The 12,249-nt window shown below is 38.3% G+C and overlaps 1 protein-coding gene across 3 annotated transcripts in view; it reads left to right on the forward strand.

The window, feature by feature from the left end:
• The window catches only part of ulk4 (unc-51 like kinase 4), an 88,980-nt gene that overhangs the window by 32,161 nt on the left and 44,570 nt on the right, over nt 1-12,249 (forward strand). For all 3 annotated transcript variants that reach the window (XR_003981068.1, XM_030392628.1, XM_030392629.1), the window contains 3 exons: nt 4,001-4,162; nt 4,419-4,604; nt 6,316-6,443. Coding sequence is in view for 2 of the 3 variants with exons in the window: in XM_030392628.1 (XP_030248488.1) it covers nt 4,001-4,162; nt 4,419-4,604; nt 6,316-6,443 (476 nt within the window). In the remaining variant the exon portion in view is untranslated. The remainder of the gene's footprint in view (nt 1-4,000; nt 4,163-4,418; nt 4,605-6,315; nt 6,444-12,249) is intronic.

Here is a 12,249-nt window from a genome sequence, read left to right on the forward strand (position 1 = left end):
AATGGTGAAATCAGTGTGTTCACAAACATCTGCTGCTAACATTGTTAGGTAAGGAAGCCTCAACATGTCACGAAAATGGACAAATTGGACATCATAAAGCATGTTTTTTTGTACGAGATTCCGTTTTGTCTTTTGTTGTAGCTTCTTCTTGTTGACATCAGATGAATAGGTCATCCTTTAATGTGGCCCAGAACACATTTGTTTGTATGCTAAAAGAATGTGATCATATTCGTCCCAGACTAGAGAATGTAGTCTGAGTGATCTTATCTATGTATTCTTCTCAATCTTGGGTACATTCACACCTGTACTTAGAGCTGTCTACTTGTGAGTGGATCACCCAAGGTGCATGTTGATGCCTGATTTCACATGTGTCTGTCTGCTGGCCATTTTTTGTCCCGTTTGTCTATTTGCAACTCTACCTGTTGCTCTTTTCTGCTGTTTTGTCCACATGTCTCCTCCTCTTCTACCTGTCTGTCTTTCTGTTAGCCTGTTAATCAGAGAGTCTGTCCCTCTCTTTGAGTGTGGCTATTAGTGGTGTTAGATGTGCTGTTTGAGGCTAATAGATGGTCTCTGTGTCTCTGCCATAGGGGCTCATTGAAAGCCAGGTGCACTGGCTTCTAAAGGACTTTAATTACAGAGGGAAAGCACATCAGACATGTGAGCACATGCACTTGTGCACACACAGGCAGACATACAAATCCAGCATCAAGTCATGTGATGTAGTTTTTGTGATGTGCGCCTCTTTCTTCTTGAGACTCAGAGGCCAGGTGCAAACATGTTTGGATATAAAACTAATCTACTGATCGACACTTGAAGACAGGATTTTATAGGTCCATATCTGCTAAGCCTTTTAACTCTTTTCATCTGAAAACAGGTCTTTCCAACCTTTTTTTAGCCAGAGGTTCAAAGTGTGTAAATCTTATCTGACAGCACTGAGCTACAGAATAAGGGAGTTTTAATGTAACCCATTTGCCAGGAAGCCTGTTGAAACCTGAGTAAAAAAAGCAAATACTGTTTAAACTAGATATATCAGTAAGATAAAAGAAAGGGATCTAGCTGTTGTTTTTTTCCGCAATTCTCAAAAACAAAACAAAGAGTGTGTTTGTATCATTTAGACTAAAATTTGAATAGATGGCCATTCAACCTTCCTTTTTCCAGGTGACCACATCCCCTGTAGAACACAAAATTGTATATTGATAGTATTTTTTTTTAGGGAACCAACGTCAATTCGACGGTTTCATTATTCTATATCCATTAAATTGTGCCATCAACATTTACTTCATAATGATAGATTGAAGCGAAAAATGTGTCCATTGCCAGTTTAATTACAAATAAATGGATTGTCCAAATATTTTCTGCATCCTAATATCGGGATGTCTCAATATGGTAAAAAAAAAATACCATAATATAAAACTTGGATAAAGTTTTGTGTGTATTAAAAAAACAATCTTCGATGACCTTAGTAGCCAAGTTACCAGGAAAGGCATTGCAAAAAATGTAATTCAATTTCTTTAAAGTTGACTTTCTGGAGATGTGATGTTGAAGTAGGACATGGAGTATAATATAATGAGAGTGTTATAATGAGAATAGCTTCCTCTGTCTCCTGCATTTCTCTGTCTGCATCATAATGATGGAGTTTCTGCATGAGCTACTTGTTTCTCACCACATGTAAGATATCTCTCTCACACTCCATCTCTCTATCTTTCTCTTTCTTTCAGTCCCCCCCCCCCCCTTTTCTTTTTCTCTGTGTAGTTTCTGGCAGGGCTACAGTCTGTTAAACACACAGACAGTGGGTGCTCCCCCGTGGGCTCATTAGTGAGCTGGCCCGCACGGCCTGGGGAATGCTGGAACAGACCATTCTACTGGTTCCCGGAGGTGTGCCAGAGTATTTATTATTTTGTCGTATTTCGTTGTCCCTCGGTGTTAAAACCACAATGTGATGTCCTATATTGGATTAATAGATGGCTATTTAAGCTATCAGTTATGATTAGAGTCTCCATGTGGTTGTATAGAAATTGACTTGAATCTCTATGAAATGTTAAATAACCACAGATCACAGCCTGACCATTGAAGCATTGTATGTCTCCATGAAAGACTCAAGATTTTTCACAATTTCAAAAAGTTTACTTTGTTTTGGACTCAAAGTCTCCACAGAACAGTAGGGACACTCATTTGCTGTTATTGCAAAGTGCATATATTTATTTAGACAGACGGGATTGAGGTAGATCTGTAGGGTAAAGAACAGCAGCTATAGTTGGTTTGAATTCTTGTATATCATTATACAATATTTTCCCACGTTGACCAGTTTTCATGGCAGAAGTTAATCTAAATGTCCAGAAGGACCTTTCAAACCATTCCCGCAGCAGAATCCACATAATCTACATCTGCTGTTTATCCATAGACTGAGGATGTTGCAAAATATATATATATATTTTTTTGTCTTTGAGGAGGGGTATAACATGAAACATGAGCAGTATATTTAGCCATATCTAACCAAAGCTATGATTGTTTGAAACATACTCACACACAGATGGATAGCAGAAAAGTAGATTATTTAAATCTTTGGGTCTATTCTGCTGATGGCGTGATTTCAAGTTGACCACAGCTACAGTTGTGTGTGATGAAACACACTGACAAGAACCACTTTTCTAGCTTATAGGGAATGAATTTGTTATAATACATCATTGTTAATGGAGTATTACCATAACTGTTGGATTTTGTCTTTAGTCTTTCTTTCATTAAATATTAGTCATTGCATATATACACAAATGCATAGACAGTCAGTACAGTTAGGTGTGAAAAATGCAACTATTAAGCAGTGGAATAATGTCATTATCTGTCACCTGCACCACTTTTCAGAATTACCATGATAAATTGCCATTTTTAAATCAATGTTTCAGCTGTTAATATTAACCTTTACAGCAGAATACAGTTAACTGTGTTTTATGAATAGTCTCTATTGTATCTCATATCTAGGGAGAGTAGAGTCTAAGTGATGTAACAGGGTGAAACATAATAATAACCTGACAGAGGCAATCACTTCTGTTCTACTTCCTGTCTTTCTCCACAATGACTTTCCTGGAAAAACTCATTTCCTCAGCCGCAGAGATTTCATTAGCCCGGCCCCATTGTCTGAACACAAACAACTATTCTCTAGTGAGGCAAAGGTGTGTGGGCAAATACAGTATACACGTAACACGCACAAACACTTGCACATCAACTAAAACACACTTACACATGCACACACATACACACAAGCAACTTCTCTCTCATTTTGTATTGATGCGATTTTGAGGGCTAATCTAATTGTCGGCTTTGTGATTGCATTAGTTCTTTGTTCATTTCTGCCTTTTGGTGTATGACTAGTCGATCTTTGAGTTTGTAACTTGACAATGAGCAAGAAAATATGTTATTAACAATGGCAATATATTTTACACAAGAAAGAAAAAAGATGTGAACTCAAAGCACTGCAGTATGCTCTGCTATTAGTATGCAAGTAAGTAGTACACAAGCTAATCTTTATATTAGTACAAATAAAAAAAACATTTATGACTTCATCTTCTAATGTTGAGAGGCTTTCAGTACATACTGGAGTGCAACAGTATGTTCTTTTGTCTGTATTGTCTCTGTAAAATACATGTAATTATGCTAAGGAAGGTCATTGGGGTCAGTGTCATAAAGTTGGCATTTAGGACTGTGTTTAAGCCGCAAGATTCTTGACCAACTCATGGTCCCTAATCCTCTTGCAGGACAACTAGAAAATCAGTATTTCAGTGAATTTGAATATTCAAGATTAATGTTCTTTTTGTGTTATAAGAAAGGTTTTTTCAGTTGGAATTTTTTTGTAATGGACTACACCATTACAATAGCCATCTGTATGATATATTGAAGTAAAACATTGCAAATGTTTCATTTACTGTACTAAGAGATGATGAAAAATGTTGGTAAATGTATCACTTCAGTTAATAATATACACTTACGGTTTGTGTTTTTCTTACAGGATGATTCCATAATTCATCACATGGCTGCAAAAATCATAGAGAACATCTCCACTACTGTGTCTGGCCCCTCCCATTACCTGTTTTCCACAGAGATAGGCTCTGCCCTGTGGTACCTGTTTACTCACTCCACTGTTGAGGCTGTCAGAGTCACTGCCATCTCTGTAAGTTCATATGCATGAAAATAAGCACATAGATGTCCAAAACATGACACACGATTAACTCCAGTAGGTGACCTTAGAAAGGCAAGTTGTTGATACAAATGAGGAGGTGGATAAAATGTTTTTTTTAAGTTCTATCGTAACATCAGGGGACTTCATGTGCAACATGACATTACAAGGGAATTGGAACCCAATCCATGAATGACTTTCATTGGCTCAGTATGTGCATGCATGTTTATCTGTCTGTCTCTGTCTCCAGTCTCTTTCGAGGCTAACCCGGATGGTCCCAGCAGTCTTCTTGGCAGTGATTGACACCTGTGGCCCTGCGGCTATCTTGGATGGTGTGGGAGGAGCAGGGGCCCGAGTCCAGCAGCACCTGCTTACAGCTATGGCCACTGCCTTGCTCACCTCACGCATTCACATACACCGCGTCACTCAAAACAGGGTACGTTTTTACTCATATGCATTTCTGAATATTAATCTAAGAATATAGTGCAGAGAGTTGAACAAAATACAGGGAGAAACCCGCACACAAACAATCATATTGTCTTAATTTATATTTTATTGACATTACTACAGAGGAATGCTATAGGAGATTGAGGTGGTAACATACCTGGGTAGGGTTTGATTTTGATTTTATAAATTTATGTGAGAAATTCACAAATAGAGAAGTATCTACATAAGGGCAGAGGGATGAAAACATAACTGTGAGAAACAAATGATACGCTTCAAATTTGCTAAATCTTTACTTTCTGCATCCTCTCCCTCTGTCTGTCTGTCTATCTCTCTCTGTCAGTCTTTCTCTTTCTTCTGTACAGTTCATGAACTGATGCTGAACTGTGCATGAACTAATTTGTCAGGAATTGCTTATTTAATTTTTCATGAGACAGCCCATCTAGTGTGTATGCAAAGTGCTAATCTTGGTATGGCAGGGGTTTTAAAATTGATTTGAAGGTTTTTAAGTTTGAGTCTAGCATTGGTAATTGACTCTGAACTGAATTTATTTGCATTGAGCATTTCCAATTTAACACCAGAATACAAACTTAGTACTTCAACTCTGCTCTAATTATACACTGATATGCATTCACCCCCCTTCTCTCTCCCCCCTCTCTCTCTCCCCTGGCACAAAGACAGACAGTCCAAGAGTTTGTTTACACAGAACTCTGTCTGTTAGAGTGTGTGTGTCTTTGACCATGCATGTGAAAGAGGCTGTGTGGGTATGTGTGTATGTGTGCACGCACAGGCACAAACACTAATTTGTAGAGTGTGTCAGTATCTGGGCTAATTGGCTGAATGAACGCGCTGCAGCCCTCTACTTCAGCGAAGCATTATGGGTAGTGGGGAGGGACTTATCAGCTAGGCACACACTACTGGGCTTTGAAATTAATTAACTTGGTGTGTCGTCCAGTAGACACACATGCATGCACATTCTTTCCCACCCACAGACACACATACAGAGTAAGAAGTGTATGGTGTTGGTGATAATGATAATGGTAATGGATGTTGGCCAGCCACAAATTTTTCCAACCAGTTACTGTCACTGAGTTTATGCTAAGTGAATGGATATCTAAAGTAGCTGTAGGCGTGCATGTTTGTTTCATAAGTGTGTGTGTGTGTGTGTGTGTGTGTGTGTGTGTGTGTGTGTGTGTGTGTGTGTGTGTGTGTGTGTGTGTGTGTGTGGGTGTTTGTGTGTGCTTGGGGGTGTTGGTGTTTGTGTGTGTGTGTTTGTGTGTGTGCTATGGGCATGTGGTGTGATAATGTGGAGTCTGAACTGAATAAGTGTTATCCTGTTAGTTGATGTAGTGTCAGAATGTTTTTGGACAGGGGGGTAGAAAAAATGTAAAATTGATTAATTTCTTATTTATTTGAATAAATTGTATAGGCATGTTACAAAGATGTTGATAAAATGAACTCATAGCATATACTGTTATGTACAGAGTGCAAACATTTTCTCTCTTCATACTTTTCATACTTCAAACTACTGAGTGGGAATGTTTCCTTATAAGCATTAAGTTGTCGTCAGTTTGAAAGTCTTTTCTCTATAGCTGACTATTTGAATGGCAAAGTATTACATCTAAGACTGTGCACCAGCAGAAACATTCGCAACCACTCAGGAAGACATTCAATGTATTCATTTGTATGTTTGTGTCTTGTAGGATTTGGTGTTGAAGGTGCTACGCTGTCTAGAGAGTCCATCCACAGTAACAAGAGCCAAAGCATCACTACTATTGCTACTGCTCATACAGGACAACACAAACACACTGCTTTTCTGCTGTCAACACAGGTAAAAACACACTCACTCACACCCACACACACAAGCGCACATGCACTCACATGCACTCAAGTTCTCCCCTTCAGTAATACGTAATTAAAATATCCTCCTAGCCAGGTCATTATGCCTACATTTGTTTTTATCATACTAACTTAGCAATAGCTAGAAAGCAGTTCATTTTTAGTCGCTTACTGTGAGCAAGTATGGTATAAAAATTGTCCTGTCTCATACAGTTTTTCTAACAGATATTTTAAGATCTTCATCATCAGCTTTAAATGTAAGATGACTGACTTTCTTTGTGAAAGCAAACACATTAAGATGTTCTTCAATCAGAAGTAACATGTTGACCATGTGACCCTACCAGCATGAAGCATTATCAATTCATGATAAACCATCTGATACAATAGACCTCTATTGAAAAGACTGCAAATTTCAATCATAATAACATTTGATGATTAAAGAGTCACACTTTTTTAACTGATCATAATGTTAGTTGTAGTCCCTTTATACTACTCTTAAAACAAAACTTGTATAAATGGATGGATAAATAATAAGTCATATAAACAAAACTGTTTTTATGATTGATTGTGGAGGGTGAATTGAGGAGTCTCACAGTCTGAGGAAAGAAGCTGCTGTGTGGTAGCTCTATAGGCTGTGGCTGTTGCCATTTAGTATCCATTTGGTTCTGGTGGGCATTCTACCTCACTGATGCCACAGATCCTTGGTAGTATGATGTTCTGGGTTTAGATCACTTGCTGAAGAGCCTTCCTTACCTGGGCCATTTACATCCCAGGCTAGTCAGGATGCAAATAAACCTCCTTCAGCCTCTCACTGACTGACTTTACTGAGGCTTGGACCAGTGATGCTTATTCATTACTCAGTGTCTGAGACCACTGCTAATTAATTTCTCTGGAATTTAGTTGCCCATGTACACTCATAGACTGAACAAACTAATAGAGCAAACAAATAACATTTGTGAATTCCATTTCAGGAAAAGATTCCCCTTTTAATTGTTAAGCTGTATGCTTCAGAGTCTGTTCTCCTACCCTGCTACACTGTAGTTGAAAAGTAAATTCCCTTGTCAATATACAGTGTGCTGGGCCAAATCCAAAATTGTGCTCTGTGTTTTTGTTTTTGTGGTGTCATTCATTTGAAAGAAATTGGCATTTGTACTCACTACCATATCAGTTTGCATAGTTAATTTGTGTATGTTATAAAATGTCTAGTTCTAGCTAAGCCACACTGTTAGCATGAGAATCTCACTAGTGTGTTTGATTGATTGCTGGGAGGGATGATTGCTCAAGTTAGTCAGTTTAAGAGCCTTTCACTTTTATTATGTGGTGTGTCATGGTAATTCACTAAATCTGAAAACGCTGTTAACGTGTGAAAGTGACTAGTGTCCACACTACCATTTTCAGGTTGTTTGAGCAGGGTTTCCGCGGGGTTTTAAAAAGTCTTAAATTTGACAATCTCAATTTTAGGCTTTAAAAAGTCTTAAAAACATCCATATTTTGCATATAGGTCTTAAATTACATTTAGTTAGGTCTTAGATATGTACGTTCATTTGCTGCTTCCGTCATGGCCCTTTTTTTATTTTTGTTTAGGGAGATGTGTTGGTGAGATTCACAGTTAGCTCAGTGTGTTGTACTTCTTTCGGAGGTATCCAGGAACATAAGTGGCATTTTGCCGACAGCCCGGTCGAAATTTATCGCCGTAGACCTCGCCAGTTCTGGAAAGACTTCAACTGTGGAATCTGCTACAACTATGGGAAAGTGTAAATTTTAACAAGTGTTGGCTTGAACAACCAGAAATCAGTTGGTTCAAAGCCGTACCTGATAATGGATTTGAAGTGCAGTATGTTCTCTGCAAGAGGACTCTCAACTTGGGCACACTTGGTGTGAAAGCGCTGGTGTCACACACAAAATCTGAAAAACATCAGTTAGCCTCTAAAAGTCTCCAGCGAAGTCCCGCTATCACACACCTTTGTACACCTTCACCACCAGTTCCCGGTCCAAGTTCATCCAGTTCTGCTCGACCCGTACTCTGTGCAGCCTCTGCCGTCTCTCAGCCAAGCAACATTCAAACCATCGTCGGCTCAACTCCGTCGTTGAAAGTGGAGGTGCTTTGGATTTTGAACACTGTGTGTGTTTTATCCCAATTCCTAGATAAAAAACTAAACTAAAACTCTAAATCACTTGTTAAACTAATTTAAACTAAACTGAAATAAATAACAAACTGAATAACTAAATTAAAATAAAAAAATATAAAATAATTATAAAATTCAAAAACTACAATAACCTTGACACACACTTACTCACTCCATTCTTCACTGTTTGATTTGCTCTGTGAATGGCAATACATTTAGTAATTTTTTAAGTAATTCTAGGACTTTTCATGCTTTGTGTAGGTCTTAAATTTAGTTCAAAATGGTCTTAAAAAGGTCTTAAAAAGTCTTAAACTTGACTTGTTCAAACCTGCAGAAACCCTGTTTATGGTTAAAGACAATATCGTCTAGACACATTTCAATTATTTAGTTTTTACATATTATGGAATACACTTGATTTAAAGATTTTTTAGATGATTACACTAGAAAAATGTGTGCATGCATGCTTTTGTGGAGTGATTTAAAGCAAAGGTTTCTTATTCTGTTACAAGCACTCAGATTGCTGTTCATACTCTCTGTAACCTTTGCATTAACTAGAACAGCAGCTGTGGGAATGATAATGTAAATTTATGTACCCTGGACATTCAGTTTGTGCTGCTGTATGTTGCAACTTTACTGGAACTTCAAATGGTTCATTAGCTGGTTGTCCTGTGTTTCACCCCACACTAACTTGCAGTGCAGTTGTGAATGTGCAAAGCCCATATGATCAGTTGCATATGCATGATATATACTGTATATACTCAGCCAGTTCCCTTGACAATTTATGACCAGTTGGTATTTCAGTTTGAAAAAGATGCCCTAGATTACTGACATATGGATCCTTACAACTGTCTTTCTCCCCTTTCACATTTCTGTATAATTATTTTAATGTTACAAAAAGGAAGTGCCAATCTTAATACAACCACTTCTTACCTTTGGTGAACATAACCACAAAACCTCTCCTGGGCCAATACTGTGGAGCTTTCAATTGTCCTCAGTAATACAAGTAATTATTTGTTTTAATAGTTTTTTAATATCATACACAAGTTGAAATGTTTCATCATACATAACAGTCCTAATTGCATTTTGAGGATTTCATACTGACAAAAGTATCCTCGTAGATTTCCTTAACTTGTTTTTTGTGAGTTGTGTTCATGAACACTTATGTGCCACAATGCAGACAATCCACAGAGGAAATAAAGGAGGTAAACTCCAAAATAGGTTGTTTACAAATTTTTAATTGGCAGTAGCATTCCATAGGTGCAGTGTGTCAGTGAATGCCTGCATTACTTCCCAATACACTAGCTGCCTGAACACTGAACTATGAAGAATGGATAATTCTAAGGAGTAGTATATACCATACTACCTATGGTATGCCTATGTCATATGAAACTGGGACACAGACTCGCCATTATTCCCGTCTTTGCTTATTTACACTGAGCCATAAGTATACATAGGTAGGGGTGGGAGAAAAAATCGATTCGCATAACTATCCTGATTTTTATGTTTTAAGATTTTTAAATTTATCCTGTGGAAATTTTTTTTTTTTTTCCAAATTTAGATGCTTCATTTTAGCCTATGTTTATAAGCCGAGGTGGAAAGAAGTTACCGCTTTTCTCCAGTGGAGGGAGAAATGTTTTTCTTCAGCTATCGAGTTACGTGATGTCATATCTGTTAGTGGAATAAAACTTAAACAGAAAGTAGAGAATGGCGGATTACTTGCAAAAATGTGCAGAGATAAAACCTCCACCATCTCATTTTAAGTCAAAAGTGTGGACACATTTTGGATTTTTTGCTTTGACAGGAAAAGCAGAGCTGGACATGTCGAAAGCTATTTGTAGACTCTGTAATGTACACGTCATATACTGCGGAAACACAAAAAACCACCTGGAAAGACACCATCCTTAGGTAAATGCAGAGCTAATAGCCAGATGATCTGCAGCAGCAAGCCAGCAGACACTCAAAGCACCATTATACAAACTACCTAGCAGTTCTGAAAAAACAAAAAGCATAACTAAATCAATCACTGACTTTATTTGCAAAGACATGCAGCCTTATAGTGTTGTGGAGAATATGGAATTCAGGAACATTTAGCCGCAAAGTTAGCTGGCTTTCTCCATGTCAAGTGCTCCACGCACACACTCAACCTGGCCTCTCAGCATGCCCTAAAACTGCCGGCTGTAGCAAGATTACTCAGACGAGTGCGGCGTGTGACTGGATTTTTCCATAGAAGTGCCTCAGCACTTCATGGTTTGGAGCAAAAACATAAGTTGCTGGAGCTCACATTATAATATTTTTTCTATACTATTTTTTTTCACCTTTTTTATATGCATTCCACGCTTTTGAAAAGAGAGTGTAAGTTCAAATGTAGGTTTACTTTAAAATGGTTTGAATATATTGCTGCTGAATAAACCTTAAAAACTGACTCACATGTGATGTGCATTTTTAGGAGAAATATGGCTCCTGATATAGTCCGTAGACATCATCATCATCATCATCGTTCAATTTTTTCACATGGTTGTTAAAAAAGCAAACTAAAAATCATGAAAATTGGCAATATCGAAGAATTGCAGTTTAAATCGAATTGGCACCCAAAAAATCGTAAAAGAATGAAACCGGGAGAAAAGCATAGCGTCCCAGCCCTACATAACAGCAAGGCGGAATCTCAGCACAACATTCCCGCCTTGAACAGGCCATGTAAAAGGGGGTATTGTCTGCAGTACTAAATGAAAATGAAGCAGCATGATTACCTCATTTGGCCTCTTTTTGATTGGACCATTTTCTCTGACTTTTCTTATAGTGGTTTTGCTTACTTTTGAATGGTTATGAGAATAACTGAATTCCTGAAAATCTGAACACAGCCTCCTAGTTCATGTGACTCCAAAACAGAATGAAGGTGTACTTACTTCTAACTCTTTTCAGCTCTTTTTCTCTGCCTGTCTCTCTCTCACTCTCATACATGCATTTTCTTTCTCTCTCACTCGCTCTCCCTCTGTTCACTGTGTTAGAGCTGTCAGAGTTGACCTGCCTGTCTCTCTCCCACCGAGCACTCTGCATGATTCAACCACACACACAGACACACGTCTTTCCCGCAGTCCTGCTCTCACCCAGGCACGTGGTGTTTAATTAGCTCCTCAGTGGCGTGAAAATATGTGTGTTCATGTGTGTGTGTCTCTATGAGATAAACTTGTGCAGGCCTCACTAAGGAAGTGTCAAGATTGCCATTGGGAGTGGAGTGTGATGGCTTTCAACAGAGGCAGTCACACACAGAGCAGGCCACTTGTAGGTCAGTTGTGTGTGAATACTTTGTGAGTCTCCCACAGTGACTGACAGAGAGGTGGCAAGTTTGTCTCTCTTTATTTAGCAATAGGGAAAAAATGGCTATAAGACCAATAGAGGAACACACGGGCAGAAGTCTAGCAGGGAGACAAAATAGAGAGACAGGCAGCAAGCAGGCATAGAGCTGGTGAGATAAAGAGCAAGGGAAGTAACTAGCCAGACAGACATACATGTACAATAGAACGATATATATAATGCATTTTGCATTTGTAAAGAAGTTGCATTATATTCAAGGCTATTGTAGTCTTCTGATAATGTTGACTGTTGTGTTGTTGAAGATAGAGTTATGCTTGAATGAAAGGAAAAGTGTGACAAAAGGGTCCACCTAACACTAAA

The sequence above is a fragment of the Sparus aurata genome, chromosome 17 (assembly GCF_900880675.1).
Source record: "Sparus aurata chromosome 17, fSpaAur1.1, whole genome shotgun sequence".
Classification (NCBI taxonomy): Eukaryota; Metazoa; Chordata; class Actinopteri; order Spariformes; family Sparidae; genus Sparus; species Sparus aurata.